The sequence below is a fragment of the Convolutriloba macropyga genome, chromosome 4 (assembly GCF_964194025.1).
Source record: "Convolutriloba macropyga chromosome 4, txConMacr16.3, whole genome shotgun sequence".
NCBI lineage: Eukaryota > Metazoa > Xenacoelomorpha > Acoela > Convolutidae > Convolutriloba > Convolutriloba macropyga.
The window spans coordinates 52,220,617-52,248,291 of NC_134471.1; the positions used below are offsets into that span (position 1 = coordinate 52,220,617).

At 32.5% G+C, this 27,675-nt stretch overlaps 1 protein-coding gene across 3 annotated transcripts in view; it reads right to left on the minus strand.

Moving 5' to 3' along the window:
• The window catches only part of LOC142338497 (uncharacterized), a 175,607-nt gene that overhangs the window by 137,169 nt on the left and 10,763 nt on the right, over positions 1 to 27,675 (minus strand). For all 3 annotated transcript variants that reach the window (XM_075388277.1, XM_075388279.1, XM_075388278.1), the window contains exons 5-8: positions 24,127 to 24,266; positions 15,464 to 15,518; positions 13,539 to 13,646; positions 13,119 to 13,265 (exon numbers count right to left, since the gene is read on the minus strand). In XM_075388277.1, the coding sequence (XP_075244392.1) occupies positions 13,119 to 13,265; positions 13,539 to 13,646; positions 15,464 to 15,518; positions 24,127 to 24,266 (450 nt within the window). The remainder of the gene's footprint in view (positions 1 to 13,118; positions 13,266 to 13,538; positions 13,647 to 15,463; positions 15,519 to 24,126; positions 24,267 to 27,675) is intronic.

The following is a 27,675-nucleotide window of genomic DNA, read 5'->3' on the forward strand; positions in this document are numbered from 1 at the left end:
TTAGAGACTATATTGAACTTAACACTAAAATGAGAGCTGAAGCTAAAACTGAACCCGAGAAAGATATATTCAAGTTAATGATTAACTCATTGTTTGGTAAACGTTGTGAGAATCCCTTAAAGTATTTAGAAGCTAAGATCCTAACTAATGATTATGAAATACTTAAAGCTGTTAGTAAACCAACATGTAAAGATGTAATTAGATATGAAAACTATACTCTAATAGAATTCTATAAAAAGGAAATACAATATTATAAACCTATATATCTAGGCTCTACTGTGTTGGAGTTAAGCAAACTCCATATGTATAAATTTTATTAAGATGTACTGAAACCATATGGATACCGACAGTTTTATTTTAAGTTTTACTAAAGGTAATGTTGGCAACGAGCACATGGACTTGTCCAATCTAGATATTCCCATAAAAACAAATAATAAAGTACCCGGCAAGTTTAAGCAAGAGCTGGGGAGTAAGATTATAGAGGAATTCGTGGTATTAAAATCAAAAACATATAGTATAAAGAATTATGGGGCTAGGAGAAGGGGATAAAAAAAGAAAATAATGGGAAACACGAGGAATATTATGGAGAGCTAATAGATGATAAGGAAAGGATAGTGGAGGAAAATAGGATTCAAAAAGTAGGTAGCAGTATGGCCACAATCAAAATAAATAAAAGAAGTTTAAGTAATTTTGATGATAAAAGATTTTATGTAAACAATTTAAAAAGTTATCCACATGATAAGGAACTATTTCTATTTAGGAGAGACTTAGTAAATATGATTAAAAAAACTATATAAGAATAAGGATCTACGAAGTAGCTTTGCTAATAAGGATAGGGATAAGGATAAGGATGTAGATAAACTGTTTAATGATATTAAAGAAGTAACTATAGATAGCAATAGAAAATTAATAGAAGCAGCTATTATATTATATAATGAGTTATTATAATGAGTTATTATAATTATAATAATAGATCTAATTCATACTTAGTATAATATTTTTATATAAAAAAATGACTAAACTAGAAACACTTATAAAATTAAATAAACTAGAAAAACAAAACAGAAGGAATAGATTAGAAGATAAATTAAAACAACAAGAATATTATGGTGAAATAGAAAGAGTTGTTTGATCCTTTAACTAAAACAATCAGTGAAACTGCTTCGCAGATAAATGCAAACAATAAACAGAATCTAGCATTAAGTGAACAAACATTAAGAGCAATAGATTGGCAAAATCCAGAGTCAGATAAACCAACTAAGATGATCCAGCAAGCTGGTTCCCAGTTTAATGAAGCATTAATGAAGTCTAATGAAGCAATAATGAAGTCCAACGACAAAGCTGTAGAGAAAGCTCGAGATAAACCAGGAATGTTAGTAGATAAAGACACAGCTCAAATTATTAATTTAATGTCAGTTCAATCTAACCCCCAATTAAAGTTAAAGTTCGGAAATTTAGATATCGGTGAATTTGAAATTAACAATGTTAAACTATTTTACCAAGAAAATCCATTTATAGTTAGGGATAATTTATATGAATTTTCATATGAGTTTATAAACTTTCTTACTAACCCAAATATAAAATATGGTGAAATCGAGGAAGATGAAAACAAAATTTTTATTTGATATTGGATATGATTTAGGAAAAGGGGATAAGAAAAGTGCTAGATATAGAGCAATAAAACGTATAATAGGGGTAAAAGATGATGTATATGGTAGGGGATTAAATAGCAACGCCGACCCAAATAGTTTAGTAGAAAGATTAGAATTACTTGTACTAGAAACAAAAGCTGGTCATGATGGATTATATGATGAAACGCTAAATATATCTAAGCAACTATTATCTATGAATATTATTAATCCAAAGCAACTAGATAATTTTGTTTTTAATTATGGTAAATGAGCAAGCTCACAACTTCGTTGATAGGTGAAACCATGACTACGTCCATTAAAAAATGTGGAAAACCAACAACAACAACAACTATTGGCTAAAGAAGTATTCAGTCCTCAAATAACAAAGTTTAGAAGAGAAAGAATAATACCATTATATAAAGATGAAACATGGTCAGCTGATTTAATTGATAAGTCATCTCTAAGTAAATACAATAATAATTATAAGTTTATATTAACTGTTATAGATATATTCACAAACTATGCTTGGGCTATTTCATTAAAGAATTAATCTGGTTTATCTATAACTAATGGTTTTAAAATAGTATTAAGTGAAAGTCCACAGAGTGGTTCTGAACCTAGAAAACCAGAAAAGTTATGGGTAGATAGAGGTAGTGAGTTTTATAATAAAACATTTAAATCTTCACTTAAAGAATATGGAACCGGCAAAGCCGCTTCAGGGATAGAGCTATATTCTACTTATAGTGATTTAAAGGCTGTGTTTATAGAGAGATTCAGTAGAACATTATTACATATAATTAATAAACCAATGTTCATCAATGGTGATGGTAATTGGGTAAATATATTAAAGTATGCTGTTGTAACATATAACAATAACATTCACTCAACAATTAATATGACACCAGTTGATGCTTCTAATAATCCTGATAAAGTTAAATACACTTTTAGTTTTAAGAATATTAAACCTAAACTTAAAGTTGGTGATTATGTTAGAAATGTAGATAAACGTAATATCTTCTCTAAAGGTTACACTGCTAATTGGAATAGAGAATTGTTTAAAGTTAATGAAGTTCTAAAAACACAACCACCAACTTATAAAATAGGAGATATTAATGGTGAGATAATAGAAGGTAAATATTACGAACAGGAATTATTAAAATCTGAGTTTGATTTTGAATCTAATAATAAAGTTTTAGAATCATTAAATATATTTCTTAAAATAAATAATGACAAGAAACAGATTCAATCAGGCTAAACACAGGGTGAACATCCACAGGGTGGCTCTGAAAGTCAAAAACCAGAAAAGTTATGGGTAGATAGAGGTATTGAGTTTTACAATAAATATTAAAATCTTTACTTAAAGAATATGAAACAAAACTATATTCTACTTATAGTGATTTAAAGGCTGTGTTTATAGAGAGGTTTAACAGAACGCTATTACACATAATTAATAAACCAATGTTCATCAATGGTGATGGTAATTGGGTAAATATATTAAATGATGCGGTCATAACATATAACAAAAACATACATTCAACAATTAATATGACACCAGTTGACGCTTCTAATCATCCTGATAAAGTTAGATACTATATCAGTAAAACTGCTTCGCAGATTAAATCTACCAAAGCAACCCCAAAGTTTAAAGTTGGTGATTATGTAAGAAATGCAGATAAACGTAATAAACGTAATACGATATGGATGGAGTGATAATAGAAGGTAAATTTTATGAACAGGAACTATTAAAATCAGAGTTTGACTTTGAATCTAATAATAAAGTTTTAGAATCATTAAATATATTTCTTAATATAAATAATGACCAGAAATAGATTTAACCAAGCAAATAGATCCACTGGGCTCTGGCATCATCAATCAACAAACAACTTAACACTAAGTAAGGCTCGTGGGTTATTCCTAGAAGATAATGATATTGATATGAAGGATACCTATAAAATTAAAATGTGTACCCTCCCATAGATGAAAAAGATGTTGTTAATAAAGAGTATTGTGACAATAACTTATATCTTATAATAATAAAATAAAAATTTTAAGTAAAACATAACTGAGCTAAGAAAAGGTGAATTTGATAAAGTCACAACTAAAACATTACAACTAAATGAAACACAAGTTAATGGTGAACTAATTAATGAGTTTATTGAATCAGCAAATGAAGTCACCAATACTGTTAACTTTTGTAATAAAGTTGCTGCTCATACTATCTCTAAATATAATCAATTAAAACAAGAATTTGATAATAATAAGTTTAATCAAAATATTACTAACATACATTTAGATGATATGTTTACTAACGGTCTAAGAGAAATGAAAGAATACAATAAATCTCTTAGAAAAGTTATAGTACAAAATATAATAGCTTTACTTTTACAAGGTACGTTAGTTGATAATAAAGAGCAAGCAAAACTTGAGACGCATTATGGTTTTAAACAAGATATAATGAAAGAAATAGAAAGATTTTTTACTAATGAAAATATAGCTATGACGGAGTCCATGACCAATCCAACAGCACCGAGTGAGAGATTACTATATCCTAACTTATCAACCATTATCAACCACAATACATAAACGAAAAGATTCAAGCTAATAATAAATTTAATAATAATATTAACATTATAAAAGATATTAGAAATTATTACGAAACTGAAACTAATAACTATAATAAGAAGTTAAGTAGATATAAGAATTATATTAACGTAGCTGAGGTAAAAGAAATAGTATTATCATCAATAGCAACAACTACAGCATCTGCATCAGTTGCACTAACTGGTATAGGATTACAATATTCATTACCTACAGCTTTTGTTACAGCTGCTATTTGTGGTCCACTATCTAAAACAATTAAAACTAAAATAAGAAATAAGATAATTAAATATTCACAGTTGTACATTTTAAGTAAACAGTTTAGCGACAAGTTTATTAAACTATATACTAAATCAATGAATGATATAAAAAAAATAGATAGTGATGAATATAATGAAATTGTTAAGTTATATGAAGAATATAAGAAGAATAAAAAGAATTAGTTGAGTGTTTTTTTTAAACTGAAGATATTAGTGTTTTGTAATAATAGTATAATTAGTAATAATAATATTAGTATTAATATTTATCGATAATCATAAACATAATAAAAACATAATCATAATCATAAACAATAATAAACATAATATAATCATAATCATAAACATAATCATAAACATAATATAATCATAACCATAATCATAATAAACTATCTTTTCTTTGTACCTAAGTATAACCCTCTTCCTATTTGTACTACTTTTATACCCTCGCCAGTAGTTGCAAATTTAATTAACTCAGGTGTAGCTGCTAGAACTGCTCTAGGGTTTCTAGTTGCAGCTGCACATCCTATTTTACTTGCTATTTCTAATGCTCTTACCGGATTATTAGCAACTTTCTTTCCAAAGTTAACAATGGCTTTACCAACAATTTTAAAGAAATCTTTCAATCACTCAGCTTCTATTGTTGCATCACTGACAGTCATTGACTTATTTCTCTTACATTCGACACCATTACCCTTTAACATTTTAGTACCTTTTGCTGAAACAAAACGTCTTATGTTATTAGTACCACTATAAGGTCTTCTACCAACACAATATAAGTTTTGAACTTATTTAAAAGAATCATGAAGCTGGAGGCTTAGCTTTAGAGAATAAAAAGAAATTAGATATTATTTACGCTAAAGGTTTTGTTAAGACTAGTAGGAAATAATTATAACTATAATTAAGAGATATATCTAAATATTGACTAGGACTATAGTTATAACTAGGACTAAAGTTATCAGGAACTACCTCGCAGATAATTGAAACAATGACTTAATTATAACTAGGACTATAGTTATAATTATAACTAGGACTATAGTTATAATTATAACTAGGACTATAAATATAATTATAACTAAGACTATATCTATGATATTATATCAACCATCTTATTACCATCACTATTAACACTGATAACTTTTCTAGTTAATACTAATGCATGTCATATAACATCTGCAACTGCAGCACTAAATTCAAAATTAAGTTGTATTGGTTGTGGGCCTATACGATCACTTTGATATCTAGTATCAAATACATATATTCTATAACTGCTTTTGAATGTTCTATGATTTATATATAGTTTTATATTATGTGGTAGCCCCTTATAATCTTTATCAAAGCTAACAATCTCTTTGAAAGCCTCACTATAATTATTGGTACTATAATTAATATTCATTCTATCCTCAGGATAAAACTCACTACCAATCTTACAATAACATTCAGTAACATTCATTATATGAAATGTACTTGCATCATGAGTTTGTTCATTAACATTATTATTCTCAAAAGCAATTATTATATATTGAGGTCTCTCCATACCACTTTCCATACCTAGATCAAACAGGAAGTTAGTAGCATTGGGTACATTCTTATAAAATGTCTTTCTTTCATAATAGCTAAAGTTTACATTATTCTTTATATTTAATCCTTTCTGCACAATAATTCTATTATCATTATTAGGAACAATACTAGGCACACACCATGATATATCTCTAATTTCTATATTAGCATCATTAGCAACAGTACCAGCACCAGCATTAATACTATATAGAGCTCTATCATTATTACTTCTTTTTAATATTAGTTCAAACCCTAAGCCATATATAATCTTTTCTAAATCATTTACAAAACCAAAAAGATCACTCATCTTAATCATCAAATACATATCGCCTCATTGTCACAACCACTCTCATATTCATCATCAGTACTAGTTAATAACTTATACATCAATAGATTGGGATGGCAATGATCTATATATTCAATAGTCCTACCACCACTAGTTTCAAGCTTAATTGAACAAAACAATGCCATCATACCATAATTAACTAATCTGATATTAGCATCATTAGCAAATACACCACCAGCATCATCTGATACAACAAACTCTATCTCTAGATATGAATCACGCAAATCTAAATGATTCTCTTCTCTGTTGAGAATGGTATTAATATCAGTATTAACCGTATTCATTGTTGCTAGATTATTAGGATTATATTTTATAATCTTACTTTTGTGTATATGATTATTACAGCCATAAGTTTTTTCCAAATTAAAATCCATTTTTATTAGATAAAAATTTACCTTTTAATTATAACTATAACTATCAGGGACTATAACAATGACTATAACCAAAGCTATAATTATAACTATGGGGCTTCGCCCATGTTTCACCATAAATATAATCTAACATTTGTATATAAAAAATGACTGACAACTTAATCTTATGGAAACTACAAAAGATACACGAAACTCTATCTAAAACTAAAGAAGAACATACACTTAAATTTAGAATGATAAAGCCAACAGACAAGTTTAACTTTAGTGAACCTAAACATAACTCATCAAAATTAGGTTTAATTAGATTATCTGTTTATAATTCGGTGTTCAATATAACTGAAAGAAATAACCAGTTTATATTTACTAATCCACAATCTTTCCATCAAGTAGATGCAGCCAAAATATCTATTATACCGCCAGGGTCATACGAGTTAACCGATATGGTGGATATAATAAAACAGGAAACAAATAATAATGTTTTAATACAAGTAGATAAAAATACAATGAAATGTAAAATGGAAGTGTTACATGGTGTTATTAATTTTGATGTAGGAAACTCGGTAGCATCATTACTAGGATTTGATAAACAAATATATTCAAAAGGTAAACATACTACAAATAAAATTGTTGATATTATGGGTATCAATACTATTAACATTCATTGCAATATTATATCAGGAGCTAAAGATAATGGTAAAGATACAGATATATTATATACTTTTAATCTATTTGCACCACCAGGCTATTTGATAAATATTATACCAACTAATATCTTGTATCAAAATGTAACTAAAGATAGAATAGAATATATAGAGTTTCATATTATTAGACTTTAATGGCGATGTACTAAGTTTTACTTTACATTTGATTTAATGTATAATCATGACATAGATATAGATTGAGATATAAATATAAATATAAAGATAAATATAAATATAGATTGATCAAAATTGAAATAATATTAGTCCATAAAAAATTAAAAAAAGGATGATGATAATAAAAATATAGATTGATTTGATTGATTAAATTTAGAAGAATATTTAGCCCATAAAAATGATTAGCACAAAATGCTATAGTTGTAAGAACTTACCCTGGAGCCAATGTTGTGATTGTTGTCTGGGTAAAACATTGCTTTGTTTTATATTTAAAAAAAACAATAGCATTTAGAGAAAAACATGATTATATGCGATATTATTATTCGGATCCATATCAATATCTAATATGTAAAAAGTGTAAAATAAATAAACATATATCAATATTTAGATTTAAACATTATATATGTAGATCATGTACAAAATGTAAACGACGCCGCCCCTCTATTTATAATTAATTATAATTATAATTAAATATAATTAGTTACATATATAACATTAGTATAAAATTCAATTATACTATAAAACTTTCCGATCCCAATTAATTCTTAGTTTACCATTAATATTTTTATTTTTAGTTATATCAATGACAATATAATTATAAGGCTCTTTTCATACCTTATTACATATATTAGCAAAATCTTTATAACTAATTTCAACATTATTAAAGAAATTTTGATATATAGATATGAGGACTTTAAATCTTTGTTCAAATAAAATAAATAGATTACAATTCTCTCTAACACTCCGTCTATCTATTGTGAATAAATTTTGATTAAGATATATCATATTACAATTATTATGTCTACCTCTACAAAAGTATTCACTGATAACTGGTTCTCTAGCTCTAACATCATCGAAGATCATCAGTTTCTTTAGGTCTTTTGGTAGTTTATCAGGAGATGGCAAATCTTTCATATCTTTAATAAACTCGACATCTGCTTTGCGGTTTATTCCCTCTACACCCTCATATTGATTACTAGTAGGACCAATGATATACAACTTATCGAAGTATATACTAAATAGAAATAATTTTTTAAATAAGAATGTCTTACCACATTCACTGGGACAAGATAATATACATCTGAAGTTATCTGGGAATGCGGCTTCAGTAATTATATCATCATCATTTAGCCATGATTTTAGATCATCATTTATTTTAGTCTGCGAAGCAGGTTCCCTGCTGGAGATATCATAGATATCATTAGTATGGGTATTATTAGGTTTACCCTTTTGATGTTTTTCATCAAATAGATACATAAAATTATCATCTGTGAAGCTACTTTGTAGATCATTATCAATGACATTATTATTATAAATATCCTTATCATTAACATTATCATTAACATTATCATTATCTTTATCATTAATATCATAAACATCTGCGAAGCAGGTTCCCTGATTAACTTCAACATTACTCTTAACTTTACAACTCAAACACTGACACATTTTATATCCATCAGAACATTTAACTTGATTAACTAGAAGATCCAAAGCACTCTTTATTCTAAATCCTTGATCAATAAGATAGATCATATATAAACAATAAGCCCCACAATAGATTCATCATATTGTTGTATTCTCTCATTAGAGCCCAGATCAATATCTTCTAAAAATTATGGTGGGGTCTCAACACCAAAACTATCAAAGTAATATGCTGGACCACCTTCTCTTCTTATAACTAAAACCCAATGTGTACCATCATTTGGATGTAAATTTACAATAATGTTGACATTATTCTCCATGATCATTTCTGGAGTTTGATCTCTCATCACTATTTCAATTGGAGTTAGACTTATACCTTTACCTATATCTTCTATTCTGATATTACTCATTGGTTCATTATCAATATCAAATTCATTATTAAGCTCTTCAAAAGATAGAATAAGCATTTTTATATGATAAAACCAAGTCTAAGTCTAAGTGTATATTTTATATATAAAAATGGAGACAGGTAGCTTAGTTTTTATTCTTATTTTAATAATAGGAATTTGTTTTATAATATATGATTCAATAGCGAGTAAATATACAAAACTAGAGGAAAGCTTTGGTGGATTTATGAATAGGAGTCTAGTTAGATTTGAATATGAAAAGTCACCATTACAAACTATTGTTTATGGAGGAACTGGTAGAGGGAAAACATATTTTATTAGACAATACTTAAAGTAATACTTGAACTATGATCAAGATCAAGATCTGCGAACAGACTCCGTCTGTGGTAAACCAAGTAGTTTGGTAAACCACGATCAAAGCTCGTTCACTGATCAAGATCAAGACCAACATAAAGAAATAATGATAATATGTAAAGATGATAGAGAGTGGATAGATCCAGAGACTGGTGAGTTTTATATTGGATTTGATAAATTTGATATAAATATGATCACAACAAATAATATGCATAAATTCAAAGATTGTGTAATTGTTCTTGATGATATGGGTGATAAGTTAAATAAGGATATAACTAATTATTTAACAAAAGGAAGACATTATAAAATTCAAATGATTGTAATGTGTCATAAACCAGCTCAGATAGATAATACATCCAGAATGAGTTGTGATACTATTTATTTAACAACTTATAATGGAGCTGATCTATTTAGAAATTTTAATTAAATATATAAATGTGAACATGGCTTCAATAAAATAGTTAATGAATTCAAAAGTAACTATTATAATCGTACAGATGGAATGTCAGATGAACTTCGTTATGGTATAATTAAATATAATAAGAAGGAAATTACTTTTATTATTATTAGTAGTAATAGAACGATGATATATGATTCAAGAGTTAGTTTCCTTGATTTAAAAGCTCTGAGTTTAAAAGATGAATTAGAAAGAGAAGATATAAATAAACTTATTACATATATGAAAACACTCATGATAAATGCTACGGATAGAAATACCATTACTCATGATAATTATCAGTTCTACTTTAATAAACTTCTAACTTTAAATAAAATAAAAATACAAAATGATGTTCTAACACAAGAAAAAGTTAAAGCACAGAGTTTAGGAGTGGCATCAATTATTAGTAGAATTATACGTGGAGGGTTTTAAATATATAATTTTATGAGTCCTGTTACAACAGTAAAAACTGCTGGAAATGTGGCAATGGCTGCAAGTAATATGTTAAGTAGAGCGAATACATTGGTTAACACTGGATATGGAGAAGATCTGCAAAATGATTATACTGATATGCAAAGCAGTTCCACTGATCTGGGAATCAGTTATACTAATATGCAAAATGATTATACTGATAAGCAAAATGATTATACTAATGATCCTCGAAGCGGTTACACCGATCTGGGAACCAGTTATTCTGATTCAAAAAATGATTATACTACTATAAAAAATAGTTTAGTTAATGTAGCACGTAAACTGACTGATCCCTTAGCAAAGCTTCAAAAAGAATATATAAATAAAGAGACTGGAGTTTTAAATAAAGGAGGACAAAAATATTTAAATAGACTACATGCAAATAATGAAGAATTTAGATATGAAATTATAAATTTTGTTAGAGATAAAAAGGAATTAGACCTTGAAAAGATTTTAGATGGAAGATGTAAAACTAATACAGTCAATATGGATGGGAATAAATATTCAACAGAGTTGTATCATGTCTAAAGATAATACTGACGATATAGTTGGAATTTTGGCTAAATATTGTGAGAGTAATTGAAATCAGTGGAGCTGGTCAACAAAGTTGTTCAACAAAAGTTGTTTTGCAAATTGGTTAACCACGAGCTGCGCTCGTTAGCCCAGATTTAACCCTATTATAAATGGTTGTCAAATGTTTAAAGTGTAATCATAAATGTGGACTCCCTTTTAATTTAGCTTTTCATTTTTCAATATATCATGAAGACAAAATTGGTAAATGTGTATGCGGTGGTAAAACATTAAGTAGTATTTGTGTCAAAGAATTTGCTAACCCTAACTCTAGCTCTAACCCTAACTCTAGCTCTAACCCTAATCCTAACTCTAACCCTGGCTCTAGCTCTAACCCTAATCCTAGCTCTAGCTCTAACCCTTGCTCTAGCTCTAACCCTAATCCTGGCTCTAGTTCTAGCTCTAACCCTAATCCTAGCTCTAGCTCTAATCCTAATCCTGGCTCTAGTTCTAGCTCTAGCTCTAATCCTAATCCTAGCTCTAGCTCTAGCTCTAATCCTAATCCTAATCTTAGCTCTGACTCTAACTCCAACTCTAATCCTAATCCCAATCCTAGCTCTAGCTCTATTTCTAACTCTATCTATGACTGTAACCCTAACACAGAAGTTTTAACTAGAAAGTGTAATACATGTAATATTGTAAAACCACTAGATGACTTTGATAAAGGTAAGTATATATGTAGAAGTTGTGTTTCATCTAAACTTAATTGCCCATATTGTGCTTCTATTATAAGATATGATGGGTTAAGAGCACATGTAAAGAAACAACATCCAGATGTAAATATGCCTAGAGGATTTACTAGAAATGTGAGTGATAGAATATATCGTAGTTCAGATCCTAAATCAGATCCTAGACTGCTTAGCATGACTGGAAGTCAATCAGATTCTAAATCAGATCCTAGTTTAGTTATTAGCCAAACTGAAGAAAACTGTTCATGTAAAAATTATAGTTTTGTACCATTTCTAATTAATAATGGAATAAATATAGAAAAAGTAAAAGAGAAAATAAATTTATTGAAGAGTATAGATAATTTGAGATAAGAAAAATTTATTTATTTTATTTATTTCTATTAATTTAATTATTTATTTATTTATTTTTATTTATTCATATCTATTTATCTACTTACATCTATTTATATATTTTATTTATCTATTTATAGCTATTTATATATATTTATTTATCTATTTATATCTATTTATATATTTATTTATCTATTTATATCTATTTATATCTATTTATATAATAAAATTAAAATAAAATATAGAAAAGATAAAAATTCATTATAATTTATAAAATATAGAAAAAAAGAAAATTTTAAAAAATAGAGAATCGTTCTTAAGAGGTGAAAAAGAGAGATCTCACTACTCAGAATAACCCCGAATAGGAGTGAATCACTCCTAAAGTGAGAAATGTAATTAATTTTTGATTTTGATTGATTTCTGATTGAATACAGAGCCAATATATAATAGAGAATAAAATTAGGGTATAAGCAAGTAGTAGGTATATAGAGTAGTGGGGAGGTGTTCGAACAAGTACATGAAAATTTTTTGAGGTGTTTTTACGTAGTAAATATAGCTCAAAAAATTGATGTGCGCTTGGAGAACACCTTTTTCCCACTACTGCAAGATATTCATCATAATCACCAACTCAAAGCATTTCACGGTAATCACTTGAATGTTGTGCTATCCTATGCCTTTGAATAAGAATTTAAATTGAAAGCATTTAATGTCAGAACACTCCACATTCAACAAATTTTAAATTGCTCATGAGCTCGTAGCATAATATGATTTCGTTACTTCAGAACTTGTCGAACTCACCTCTCACGCAGAATAGTGTCAAACAGGAAGACCACGTGAGGCAGAATGTGAGCCCTGGCCTTCTCAACAGCCCTGTCACCCGGAAGAGGAGTAACTCTTCGCTCATCCTTGCGATCTGGATCTCGGATCTGGTCACACATTATATACCTACATCAAAATAATAATTTAAAGGAAAGGGGTTCGGCTACACTTTTGTACGCAAACCTATATCTTGTCCATCATTTTGATGTGACGTAAAAAACACAGTTGATTAAGTCAAGTAATGATTGATTTTGACATTATAATTTATCTATTGTGCAGTATTTCTCCGGGTTTCTTTTCGTGAATTTTAAACTTTGGCGCGCATAAATACATCCATCAGATTTGTCCCACAACCATACAAAAGAGACCCGACAAAGGTGATGAAACATGAAAACTAACTTATCGTAGTCTTCTTCGTTCATATCCTTCATGCCTTGTGCAACCTTCTCCGGCTTCAGATAGAACACGGGCTTCTCGGGCAAAAGCAAGTCACCAAAATGGAACACCCTGAAACATGCATATGAAAACAATAGAGGACGCCTAATATTGTAAAACCGACCAAATAGGGAAACATAACAGACTAACGTCGAGCAAATTGCTCTCAAACGACCGGCGAGCGGTTGGCTTCGTTAGTAGCTAGGCACGGTTTAGTGAGGCTAGCTTTAGCTTAATTGAAGGGGCGTAAGGCGAGTGCAGCGGGGGTGCAAAAGTGCAGCGGGGGTGCAAAAGTGGATTAGGGGACTTATTTGGGGGCGGTGGGTGGGTGGAGGCGTGGGGCCATTTTCTAAAAACCGCCCTTCCCACCATAAGTATAAGTCTCCAAAACTGTTTTTATTAATCGTATACTTGAAGACCAGTGGGCTGAATGGCTCTAGAGAAATTAATGCAAACTGGGTAATACCACTTTATCCCTTTTCTGAAGACGACAGTCATATGCGTCCGACGAAAAATTGGTCAAGTGAAAAATCGCATTAAAAAAGACCGACGAGACTAATAAATTTGCTCCAAACTTTGTTTGAGAGCAGTTAATAAAGACATCCTTCAGAAATTTTAATTGGTCATAACACATTCAATTTAAGCAAGAAAAAGTCGCTGAGATTGAAGAAAGCCCTTCATTTTTCAGAGTACAGTTTTCATGTGTCCAAAAAGTTTGTTCACGCGAAAAAACAAAAAACTCAACCAATAAATGTTAAAACGAATTCACTCACCCAATTCAGATCGACTGAAAAAATCAGACACGTGGCCCCAAAAAGATAGTTAAAAAACAGACGAAAAATGTTAATTTCTAATAATCTTAATATTCACCTGCTCTGAGGCAACGTTCATTTAGAGTGTCACACACTTAACTGAAAGGTAAAGGTAAAGAAAAGTATTTTTGATTTGATAGTGAGGAAAGTCAATTTTGAGAGTGATATAGATATCGTGTGCAGGGTCAGTAGCTAAGCACGGTTTAGTGAGGCTCGCTGTAGCTTAATTGAAGGGGCGTAAGTGAGCGCAGCGCAGAGGGGTGCACCGGGGGCTGATGGGGTGGCAACAATGGGGGGGTCAATCTCTAAGAACCGCCCTTCTCACCACAAGTATAAGTCTCCAAAACAGATTCTGTGAATCGCATACTTGAAGACTAGTGAGCTGAAAGGCTATACTGGGCGCTACCTGTTCATCTTGTTTTTGAGGACGAAAAGTCAAATGCGTCGGACGAAAAATTGGTCAAGCGAAAAATCGCATCAAAAAAGACCGACAAAACTAATATAATTGCTAAACTTCGTTTGAGAGCGATTAAAAACGAACAGACTGACAACGGATGAATTGCTCTAGAACGACAGACATGGTCAAATTAATGTAAGGGGAGGGGATGTAGCTTAGAAATGTTTTATGGTTTCAAACCCCCGACCTTCATGTTGGCAGTCTGACATTTTAACCACTCAGCTAAAATGGCGTTAATTTCCTTTCCTGCACAATCGCTTTTAGCAACGAACTCGATGTGAGAACGAGAGCAACTTAGAAAATGAAGAACCAAAGTGCGAAAAAGTCAAAAAATCAACGATAAAGCAAAAATTTTGCAAAAAAGGCGCGCACATTTACAAGTATAACTTCCTTCGAGAGCAATTGATGATCTTCATTTGATAAACTTCCCTTCCCACAACTTTGGCAAGATTGTTGGGTATATTGTTGGCATGTTACAACTGTTTTTTTTCAAGATTTTGTTTTTTAAAAAAAAAACGAGCAACTTTTTACATTTAAAACATGAGTTGACAAACAATCTTGCTTTTAATTGTTTTTGAGGAATTTAAACCTTTAAACATTAGCAGTAAGACCGTACTTACTGGTTTGTCAAGTCTTGGAACCGAGTCGCCATCACGTGCATGTTGAAGTGCTTCACTGAAACAACATGATTATATCAATCAATGGCCGGCAAAATCTTACAAAGGTTGCAGACCACATCAAATTGCTTCATCAAAAACTTCCCGTATCATTTTGATTCTCATAACAGGCCTTAACAAAAATTAACCTTTTCTTCCTTGTGTTCCAAGTGTGCTTTTCCGCAAAACCATGAGGAATTTCGACAGGCAAAAAATGCCCAAATATTCGAAATTAAAATCTACCAAACAAATTTGGGGTTGATTGTCGAATGAGCTTTTATTACACTTTGTCTACGAACTTAAAATAAAATCTATCCCATCTCAAAAACTACAACTTCGTCCACAGTTTTTCTGCTTTTCGCAAAAAAAAACAATATCATACGCATTAAGAAAACATAGCCGGCAGATTGCCGGAATAGCTGCGAAAGAATAGACCTGCGTGCCATATTATAGATTTGAAACAGATACAGATCTAAATTGAAAAAAAAAATCGACGCCGCTCAAAAAAAACTAGGTAAAAAACATTCAGCGATAAATTAATAAAGCTTGTTAAAATTCATTCCGCAGAAGCCTCTTATTAAGGACCTTTACTGCACAAATGAGTTCCTTTGACCTTAAACAAATTCAAATTAAAGTGCAAAAAAAATTAAAGTTTTGAAGTGCAAAAGTCATTTTATTGAGTGAGGTCAGTCACGTATGATCAAAATCTAATCACGCAAATAACCTAAAAACTTTTGCTAAAGCGAGTGAGAAATGACGCCACGCGCGCAAATGCCGTTAGTGAGAGGAAGAAGTCATTCAGAAAATTTGACTTTTTCAGCTTTGCTGTGTGAACAAATGTAAAACGAAAAAAGAGCGTCAGACGACGAAACAAAAAAACATAGCAGGACAAGTCCTGACGTACAATTCAAAGAATTTTCATTGACTAAACAAAAAACTAGACCTGGAATGAACTATGAATGGATTGGGAAAACCATTTAGAAAAAAATTCGATCCAAAAAATTGAAAAAATAGTAAAATCAGAGTGAAATTGCCGCATGTGAACAAAAAACCGCTAGCGAGAAAGCGAATTTTTGTTCAAACGCCGTTTTCTCACTCTACTTTAAAATTAGAGCGAAAAATTTCACGCCGCAAAACTACTCGCTTTTTCGCTCCACTTCCTGTTTCGGCGTGACCAAAATCACCACTCCAATTTGACTTCAAAAATCATGAAAATGTGTGAACAGATCTTAAAAAAAAACATAGCAGGACAAGTCCTGACCTACAATTCGAAGAATTTTCATTGACTAAACAGAAAACTAGACCTAGAACGGACCATGAATGGATTGGAAAAACCATTTAGAAAAAAATCCGATCTAAAAAATCGAAAAAATAGTAAAAATCATAAAGTGAAATTGCCGCATGTGAACAAAAAACCACTAGCGAGAAAGCGAATTTTTGTTCAAACACCATTTTCTCAATCTACTTTAAATTTGGAGCAAAAAATTTCACGCCGCAAAACCACTCGCTTTTTCGCTCCACTTCCTGTTTCGGCGTGACCAAAATCACTACTCCAATTTGACTTCAAAAATCATGAAAATGTGTGAACAGATCTTAAAAAAAGACAGCGCCCCAATACAATTCAAATTCTTTGAAATGTAAAAAAACCAAGAGCACCGCAATATAGCTTTGCTCAGCTTACAGCTTCGCAGCTATAAAAAATAGCACTTAACTTAACGACCGGCGGGCGGTTGTCAGCACCTAGCCACTGTTTAGTGAGGTTAGCTTTTGCTTGATTGAAGAGGCGTGAGGCTAGGGTAATAGACGATATTATCACGCCACATAACAGCCGCTGAAGTCAACAAAAGAGTTAAGGAGAGAGAGAGAGAGTTCGAGGTAAAACGTGAGCGAAAAAGAGAAGGAAAGAAACGCCAACCAACACACACACACACACACACAGAGAAAGAGAGAGAGCTAGAAATTTTTTCCATGAGATTTTAGCCTTGTTAGTAACTAAATCATATAAAAAACTGAAAGTGCAAAATTCAGAAGAAAACTTTCCACATTTCGCAGTGACGAAAATGTTCAAAGAACATTTTTTGCCTCTGGATTTTTGTCATGTAACCCATCTGCAAGACTTAAAAAGCTTCGTTGGCCAGTATTAATCGTTAAACTCAAATAAGGACTCAAAAACTGCAAATAAAATGACAAAAATTTCAAAAAAAATTGAAAAAATCATAAGTTTTATTCAAAAAATCGATAAAATTTGTGATATTAAAAAGTTCAAAACTATTCTACCGCAATAAAAATTGTTCGGTAACCTATTATCAAAGCCTATACGAGGTTTCTTGGGGCTGGAAGAACTTAGATAATGACAAATTTTGAAAAATTTGAAAAAAAAATTTTAATCCAACAAAAAAGAAAAGTTTTATCCAACAATTGCTAAAAATCGTGATGTTCAAATGTTGAAAAACATTCTATTACCACTAGAAACTATGCAGCAACGTATTATCAAACCCTTCAGGAGGTTTTCTGAACCCTGAGGCTGAAAAATCTTGAATAATGAAAATATATGTCAAAAAATTTTAAAAATATAGCAATTTTTGTCAAAAAATGCTAAAATTCGTGATGTTTAAATCTTGAAAATGATTCCATTACTTCTAGAAACTACATAGTAACCTATTATTAAACCCTCGAGGAAGTTCCTTGGCTCTTGAGGCTGGATAAACCTAAAAAACGACAAAAACTTTCAAAAACATTGAAAAAATTTGCAAAATTTATCACAAAAATGCAAAAAATTCGCAGTGTTGAAATGTTGAAACCATTCTATTACCACTAGAAACTATTCAATAACCTATTATCAAATCCTAGAGTGGATTCCTTGACACCTAGGGCTGCTAGGGCTGAAAAAACTTAAAAAACTGACAAAAATTTTCAAAAATCATGAAAAAAATTGTGAAAATTAGTATAAATTTGCGTTTTTAGCTAGCGGTTGTTCGTCAGTAGCTAGCCACGGGTGGGGGGAGGGTGCACGGGGGTGCCGATGGGGGTGTCGACAGTCGGGTGGGGGGGCAACAGGGCGGTGGGGGGGGCAATAGTGGGGGGGTCAGCAGTGGGGGGGGGGGTGGGGGGGTCTTCAACCTCTAAGAACCGCTGTTCACACCATAAGTATAAGAATCCAAAACTGTTTGAGCTGAAACAGAGCTAAAAGGCTCTAAGAGCACTTAATGCCCGCTGGGCGCTACCTGTTTATCCCGTTTTTGAGGACGAAAAGTCAAAAGCGTCAGACGAAAAATTGGTCAAGCGAAAAATCGCATAAAAAAAAAGACCGACAGGACTAATATAATTGCTACAAACTTCGTTTGAGAGCAATTAACAAAAACGTGAAATGTAGTGTCAAGTGTAGTCCAAATTGCCAGGTAGGAGCACAGATAAAGACATACAGATCATCATATATGCATAAAAGATTGCCAAAAAATCCAAGACAGCTTTGCAGACTTGCGGTCTCCAAACGACAACAAAGACCGAAGAGAAATTTCAGTTTTTTGAAAAAACAAAAACATTTTTGAGATGTCGTATCTGGATAACTCATGTTCTTCATATTATTTGCCTTCAAACAATCTTTAATTATAATTACATTATCAGTTGACCTTATCTCCTCCAATTATAGTTGGCAAAAAATAATTTGAGAGAGAGGAAACGGCGCAAACGAATTACGGATAAGTCATAGGGTCGCACCACATTTATTGACGATGGAAAAAACGATAGAAGAAAAAACAGCTCCGCTCAGCTATCAAACGTAACAGAACGACAAGCTACACGTGATACCGCCATCTAGAAAAACAAAAACAAAAATGGGTCAAGAAGTTTTAAAAAGACGGCCAAAACCGCTTAAAATTTTTATAAAGTCTAAAAGCAGTTCAAGAAACAAATTACTTGAAATACCCCCAAAACAAAACACAGCTCACTAATGTCGGGCGAATTGCTCTCGATCGACTGTAGATCGGTTAGCTTAGCTATCATTGACTAAGGGAGGCTAGCTTTAGCTTATTTAATGGCGTGAGCACGGGGAGAGGGGATTGAGCACGGGCGCGGAAAGCGTGCTGGGCTAAGACGGGCAGAATGAGTTGGGGGATGAATGGGGGGGGGGGGGGTGTTGGGCAAAGTGTTGAGGGCAAAATGGGCCCTTTACACGATAAATTTATGTCTTCAAAATTTGGGTGAATAGTGAGCCGTACAGCTCTAATCTAACCTAATGATCTCGAGGCTTTGCCTGTATATCCCGTTTGTAAGGACGTATATACACCCGAGGCTAAAATCATCTCTAGAGAAAGAAAGGTGAACCACTTAGCGACTACTGAACCGTAAGGCTCTAGAGAACTTGATGTCCTCCGGGCTTAACTTGCTTCTCCCGTTTTTGAGGACGAAAAGTCAAAAGGGTCAGACGAAAAATCGGTCAAGCGAAAAAGCGCATAAAAAAGACCGCAGCACTCATATAATTGCTACAACCTTGTTTGATAGCAATTTAAAACCAAGAGGAGGCCAAAAATAGCTCCACACCGCAATCGCAGCTATTAAAGGATTTAAGGCAACAGACAACTTGGACGACAAAATGAACAAAATTACCATGAATTGAAGACAATTCAGAATAATTTGGCAAAACAAGTGAGATTTCCATCAAATTTGGCAAAAACATGTACCGATTAAGCAGCTAAAAACTACACCAATTGGATGGCGTTGTTTGCAATATCAGAACATGTGAGAACAATGTGAGAAAATGAGAAAAATTTGTAAACCAGAAAACATAAGAAAAATATAAAATTGCACAAATTTTTGGTAATTTTGAGAAGTTAATGTTGCCATAATTAATCGCACCTAAGAGCGTCAGCAAACAATATCATTACACATAATTCAATTTGGACAGAAAATAAAAAATATTTGCGAAACCCGATAAAATATCGTCAAGCTGAAGAAAACGGTTGAACGCGTCAGAATCACAAAAAATCCGGCAGATTAACGGAAAATAGCCAGTTGGATTTTAAAACTATACATAATTGAGCTTCTAAACTGAAATTTAATCAGCATAATACCAATGCAGGCTAGCAAACACTCTAATGAACTTAGATAACCTAATTCTCAATGACTTAATGACCAGGCTTTGTCGGTTTATCACGTCTCTTTTGATTTTCCTCTTTTGACCTTGACTGTATTCACTATCCTGCGTAATTCGTTGAGTGAATGGATTAAAAAACATACCATTTACTTGAAACAGTGAGTGAGGTAAGTCAGAAGTCAAAAGTGAAAGTCGTGACTTATAAAAAACGAAAAACGTGATCAAAAGGTAAAGCGAATTTAAAAAACATGGGAGGACAAGTCCTGAAATACAATTCAAAGAAATGTATTAACATATGACCTGACAATCATTTAGTCCGCTTTAAGAGGCAAATGACTGCTCTTAGTAATGAGACTAAGCAAAATAAAACAACAAGAACAAAAAAAAACAAACAAAACTAACAATTCAGCTTTTGGTTTTGGAAAAAACAGGATCAATATCAAAAAACAACTGCTATGAACTCATACTGCCAACTATATTCCTCCATTTCTACAATTCCACCAAACTACAATAAATACTTGCAGAACTCAAAAACTCACTCAAAATATTTGAGAAAAAATTGTGTCAACGTCATAAAAACCACTAGCAATAAACTGGAGCCATTAATAAGGTTCTTTTATGCCATCAGCACCCAATAATAATGCCTCTCACTAATAATATTAAACGATCAGACAAAAATAACAAAAAATTGCAATAAAATTTGCCGAAACTTTTTGAAAACACTCAGTATAAAAGTCACAGAACGCCACAGCTACTGAAGGATACAATTATATCAATTAATTGAGTCCTCCATGACCACCGTTGAGAACTGTTATCAATGAGATTAAGTGATAAGACAGCAATAAGTACAACAAACACTACCTATCAACAGAAATGACTTGCTTTAATTGAAGCCCTTTTAGTAACCAATTAGACCTGTCAATAATGAGACTAAGAACTAAAACGACAAAGTTGAAAAGAAAAACTCACAAAACAAAAAATTCGATAATTATTATTGAAAACAATTAGTGTCAAAGTCATAGAAAAAACTAGCTCTGAAAAAAACGATTAAATCGATAAACTTAACCCCTATTAGCAGCACCAGAGACCTGTCCCCAATGAGATTAAATGATAAGATATCAAAAAGTACAATAAATACTTGCAGAACTCAAAAATTGACTCAAAATTTTCGAGAAAAAGTTATGTCAAAATCATGAAAACCACTAGCTATTAACTCGAGCCATCAGACCTGTCAATGATGATACTAAGTGATAAGACAACAGATAATTTTTTTTAAAAAAACGGGCCAAATAGTGGCAAAGTCATAAAAAGTTTTAACTACCCCATAATGAAATCAAGCAAAGGTAAATAGGAACAATTAGAACACATATGTAACGTCTTAAAAGCGCTGAAGGAGAGGAAACTCTGAAAACAGAAGTCAAATTGACGCACCTGAAAAAAAAGTCCATCTCAAAAACAGCCAAATTGTTCAAACACCAATTTCTCACTCCACTTCAAAGGTACCTTGAAAAAAGGCACGCCTCAAACCTATTCGATTTTTCGCTCATTCTACTATTTCAGTGTGACCAAAATCACCACTCTACTTTGAGTTCTCACTGACGTAAAAAAGCCGAAAAAAGCGTGAAGAGATCTTACAAAACAGCCCACCAATACAATTCAAATTCTTTGAATCCTAAAAAAAGGAGAGCGCCTAAATAAAAGCAGTTGAGAGGCTGACGGCGGCTATTAAATAGCAATCAATTATCCTACTTAAAACATACCCGGCAGATTGCCGGAAAATAGCCGCCGTTGATTCCAATAAGCATGATTGGGCTTGAACGAATAGAATATATTGAAAAAAAAAAGATTTTTGTACAAAAAAATTTTTTAAGTCCGATTTATTTTGATGGCATTTCGTAGTTGAAAATACTTCTGTTTCTTAGAGAGAGGCTACAGGGGCTACTATCAACACCAATAAGCATTAGAGGTGGTAACTAAGACTTATAGGAACGACGTTCAAATAGCGGGCATCTAAAATTGGGCTTTATGGGTTTATCCCGTTTCTATTTCTGACTTCAATTTTTTATACCGACTCTGTTCATTTTGAATTGCTTAGCTTAGCAACTGATGTTCAAATTCAATTTTAGCAGAATGAGAGAAGAGAGAAACTAGCCTAGAGAAGTCAAAAAGATTTCACGCAAAATGTCGAAAAAGCAGCAAAATGGTAAAGCGAAAAAACGTTTGACGAAGTAAAAAAAACATAGCAGGACAAGTCCTGACGTACAATTCAAAGAATTTTCATTGACTAAACAGAAAAACTAGACCTAGAATGGACTTTGAGTGAATAGAGAAAAACATTTTTCAAAAAATCAGATAAAAAACTAAGAAAAAAACAGAAAATCAATGTCAAAATGCCGCATGTGAACAAAAAAAACCACTAGCCAGAAATGAAAATTTATTTCAAACAAAAAACTAGGCCTAGAATGAGCTGTAAATGGATTGGGAAAACCATCTAGAAAAAAACCCGATCCAAAAAATCGACAAAACAGTAAAAATCAGAGTGAAATTGCCGCATGTGAACAAAAAACCACTACCGAGAAACCGAATTTTTGTTCAAACACCGTTTTCTCACTCTACTTTAAAATTAGAGTGAAAAAATTTCACGCCGCAAAACTACTCGCTTTTTCGCTCCACTTCCTGTTTCGGCGTGACCAAAATCACCACTCCAATTTGACTTCAAAAATCATGAAAATGTGTGAACAGATCTTAAAAAAAAAACATAGCAGGACAAGTCCTGACCTACAATTCGAAGAATTTTCATTGACTAAACAGAAAACTAGACCTAGAACGGACCATGAATGGATTGGAAAAACCATTTAGAAAAAAATCCGATCTAAAAAATCGAAAAAATAGTAAAAATCATAAAGTGAAATTGCCGCATGTGAACAAAAAACCACTAGCGAGAAAGCGAATTTTTGTTCAAACACCGTTTTCTCACTCTACTTTAAATTTGGAGCAAAAAATTTCACGCCGCAAAACCACTCGCTTTTTCGCTCCACTTCCTGTTTCGGCGTGACCAAAATCACTACTCCAATTTGACTTCAAAAATCATGAAAATGTGTGAACAGATCTTAAAAAAAAAAGACAGCGCCCCAATACAATTCAAATTCTTTGAATTGTAAAAAAAAACGAGCGCAATAATAGCCGGCTGAGAAGATGAGGGCGGCTATTAATAAATAACGCCTCTAAAATGGCATTTCCCGTTTCAAACACACTCAGTCGCTCCACCAATACTCCTGTTCGAGTAGTAAAAAGGGAAAATGAGAGCGCAAAATAATAACCTTATGATATGAGTATCTGACGGCGTCTATTAATGAAAATCAAACAGTCCGCTGAAAATCGTGAATCGGTTGGTTAAAAGTCATGAGCCGAAAAGAATAGTTGAAAACTCTCGATGCGACTATTAAAATTTGGTTTTCCAAATGAGTGTTTTTTTGATAAGAATAGCCGTCACTTTGATTCTCAGTAAATTATTGCAATTAAATGTCCGTGATACCATCTTCTTTGTCATCATCCCCCTTCAGCCTATCTCCTTCCCCCTCTCCCTTTGTTCCTCCCTCTCCGCCCTCCTTCTCAACTTGCATGAACAACTTCAACTTCGGTGGGATTGCGCTGGCACGCTTGGTACCGTACACTCTAAAAGCAGCATTAACTATTCGTCATGATGTGGATAATTAAAAAACCAAGACCTGGCTATGAATCACAGAACCTCGATGGTCATCAAGGCATATAAACATACAGGAAAACGAACAAAAAATATGTTCTAAAAAATAACTTTCATTTCTCTCTTTGTGGGAGTAGCATCAAATTTATTAACTAGGATAGTAACATCTAAATTACAGTTACTATCCTAGTTACAGTCACAGTCCTCAAAACGCGTACACCAACTTTGAAGAAAAATCAATGAAGATAAAGTGGTAGGATAAAATGAAAAATGAACTTACTTCATTTGAACTTACTACTGATGTCGAAACAGCGGCGTCACAAAATACTAAAACCCTTAACCACATCTGCCTTTACAAAGCTCATATAGCCAATGATACCTCTCAATTTTGACAGGAAGTGAAAAGACAAAAGAAACAAACATGGGCAAAAAACGAAAATTCATTAAACTAATAACTTTAGAAAACACAATTAATCGCAAAGTTACTATAACTTTTAGCTCTAAGCTGAAACTTAGAAAATTTAAATAAACAACAATTTTATGGAATCACTTCAAATTCACTAGAAAGCCCCCGAGACTCCTCATTAGTGACACTTAGTGACAAAACAACAGAAAGATCTCAAAAAACAGTCGGACGTCAAAAGTTCTAAACGGCAAAACTCTAAATTTCACCGATCTTCAATGAAAACAAATGTGCCAAAGTCATAAACACCATAGGCTATCAGAAGAGATACTGCACTGCTTCTATTAGCTGCTATCAAATAAACTTCAATTAGATTGACGCACACTCACTTGATCTCGTCTCTTTGATCTGGCTATAGCACTCATTAAGAGCATAACCCATTTATTTTGTATGCCAGCGAAATGATACAAAGCCGAATATATGAAAGCGCATTCAAATATTAACTCAAAATTTTAAGAAAACAACTCACTCCCCCAATCATGAACATAGCCCGCAAATTGCCGTAAAATAGCCGCCGTTGACACGCTTGACGCACATCGGGATTGAAACAGAAAAAGAAAAAAAAAGATAAAAATTTACAGATTTTTCTCTAAGTTTCAAAAAGTACTCAAATCTGGCATGCAATTAGATTCCAAAGCTATAATTTATTCAGCTTCTAAACTGAAAGCTAATAAGCTGAATACTAATAACAGCTAGCATAGCTCTATTGAACTTTGATAACCTAATGCACTAGGACTTAATAACAGGGCTTTATCGTTTCACCCCGTCTCCTTTGAAGTTGTTCTTTTGCCATTGAACGTATTCGCCACATTGCGTAATTCAATGCGTGAACGAATTAAGTTGAAATAGTGACTGAAGTAAGTCAGAAGTCAAATGAGAATATCGTGACTTATGTAAAACGAAAGACGTGATAAAAAGGTAAGGCGAATTAAAAAAAAAACATAGCAGGACAAGTCCTGACGTACAATTCAAAGAATTTTCATTGACTAAACAGAAAACTAGACAAAGAACGGACTATGAATGGATTAGGAAAAACATTTAGAAAAAATCCAATCCAAAAAATCGAAAAAACTGTAAAAATCAAAGTGAAATTGCCGCATGTGAACAAAAAACCACTAGCGAGAAAGCGAAATTTTGTTCAAACCCCGTTTTCTCACTCTACTTGAAATTTAGCGCGAAAAAATTTCACGCCGCAAAACCACTCGCTTTTTCGCTCCACTTCCTGTTTCGGCGTGACCAAAATCACTACTCCAATTTGACTTCAAAAATCATGAAAATGTGTGAACAGATCTTAAAAAAAAGACAGCGCCCCAATACAATTCAAATTATTTGAATTGTAACAAGAGATAGCCTGAATGATATCGGTTGAGAGGCTGAGGGCGTCTATTAAAAAGATAACCGGCAGACCGCCGGAAAATATCCGCCTTTGACTGCAATAACCATGATTGGGATTGAAAGAATAGAAGATATTGAAAAAAAAATTATGTACAAAAACATTTTTAAGTCCGAATTATTTTGATGACATTTCGTAGTTGAACATACTTCTTTTTCTTAGAGAGAGGCTACAAGGGCTACTATCAAAACCAATAAGCATTAGAGATGGTAACTAAGACTTATAGGAACGACGTTCAAATGGCGGGCATCTAAAATTGGGCTTTGTGGGTTTATCCGGTTTCTGTTTCTGACTTCACTTTTTATACTGACTCTGTTCATTTTGAATTGCTTTGCTGAGCAACTGATGTTCAAATTCACTTTTAACAGAATGAGAGAAGAGAGAAACTAGCCTACAGAAGTCAAAAATATTTCACGCAAAATGTTGAAAAAGCGGCAAAAAGAGGTAAAGCGAAACATTTTTTGTTCGATGAAGTAAAAAAAAATTAGGAGCGCTATAATTGCCAGCTGAAAAGATGAGGGCACCTATTAAACATACCATTGTGTAATTTATAATTTGCGGGGGCTAAATTGGGAAACCCGACCAAACGAAGACAAAAAAGTAGAGGACAAACAAACTATGAACAAATATGGTAAAACAAAACTGAGGAAAAATATGGACAAAAACCATCAGCAAGGACTTAATATAGCCAGCAGACTGCCGGAATAGTTGCGAGAGAATGGAATTGCGTGCCGTATAAAAGAGATAAACAGAAACAGATCTAATAGAAAAAAAATCGACGCCGCTCAAAAAGCTAGGTAAAAAACATTCAGCGATAAACTAAAATCGCTTGTTAAAATTTATTCCGCATAAGCCTTTCATTAAGGAACTTTACTACATATAAGAATTCCTTTGACCTTAAACAAATACAAATTAAACTTAAGTTTGAAAATGCAAAATTTATTTTAGTGAGGTAAGTCATGTATGATCAAAATCTAATCACACAAATGATCTCAAAACCTTTGCTAGAGAGAGAATGAGAAATGACGTCACGCGCGCAAACGCCGCTAGTGAGAGGAGGAAATCATTCAGAAAATTTGACTTTTTCAGCTTGGCTGTGTGAACAAATGTAAAACGAAAAAAAGCGTCAGACGACGAAGCAAAAAAACATAGCCAGTAGAATACCGAACACGACTCGAATCGTCGTGCATTATAATCTCTAACCTAACCTAACCAAAATCAGAACATCAAATTCGACGAGAAAAAAAAAACAGAAGTAGCCCAACAAACCACATTAAAGTGTATTAAAAATCCCGACAATTATTTAGGTGCGGGGGTGGGGGTAGCTATGTGAAGGGAGGGGGAAGGTGAGGGGGAAATGGGGGGGGGGGTGCGCGAACGGTAGCCGTAGGGTTAGGTAGGTGCTGGGGGGTAGATAGGTGGTCGGGGGGTTTGTGCGGTGTAATTTAGATAATTAGGGGTGACTTATATAGGAACAAAGTCTCAAAATGACCTCGTCACCTTGAACATTACCAGCAGTTCCTAA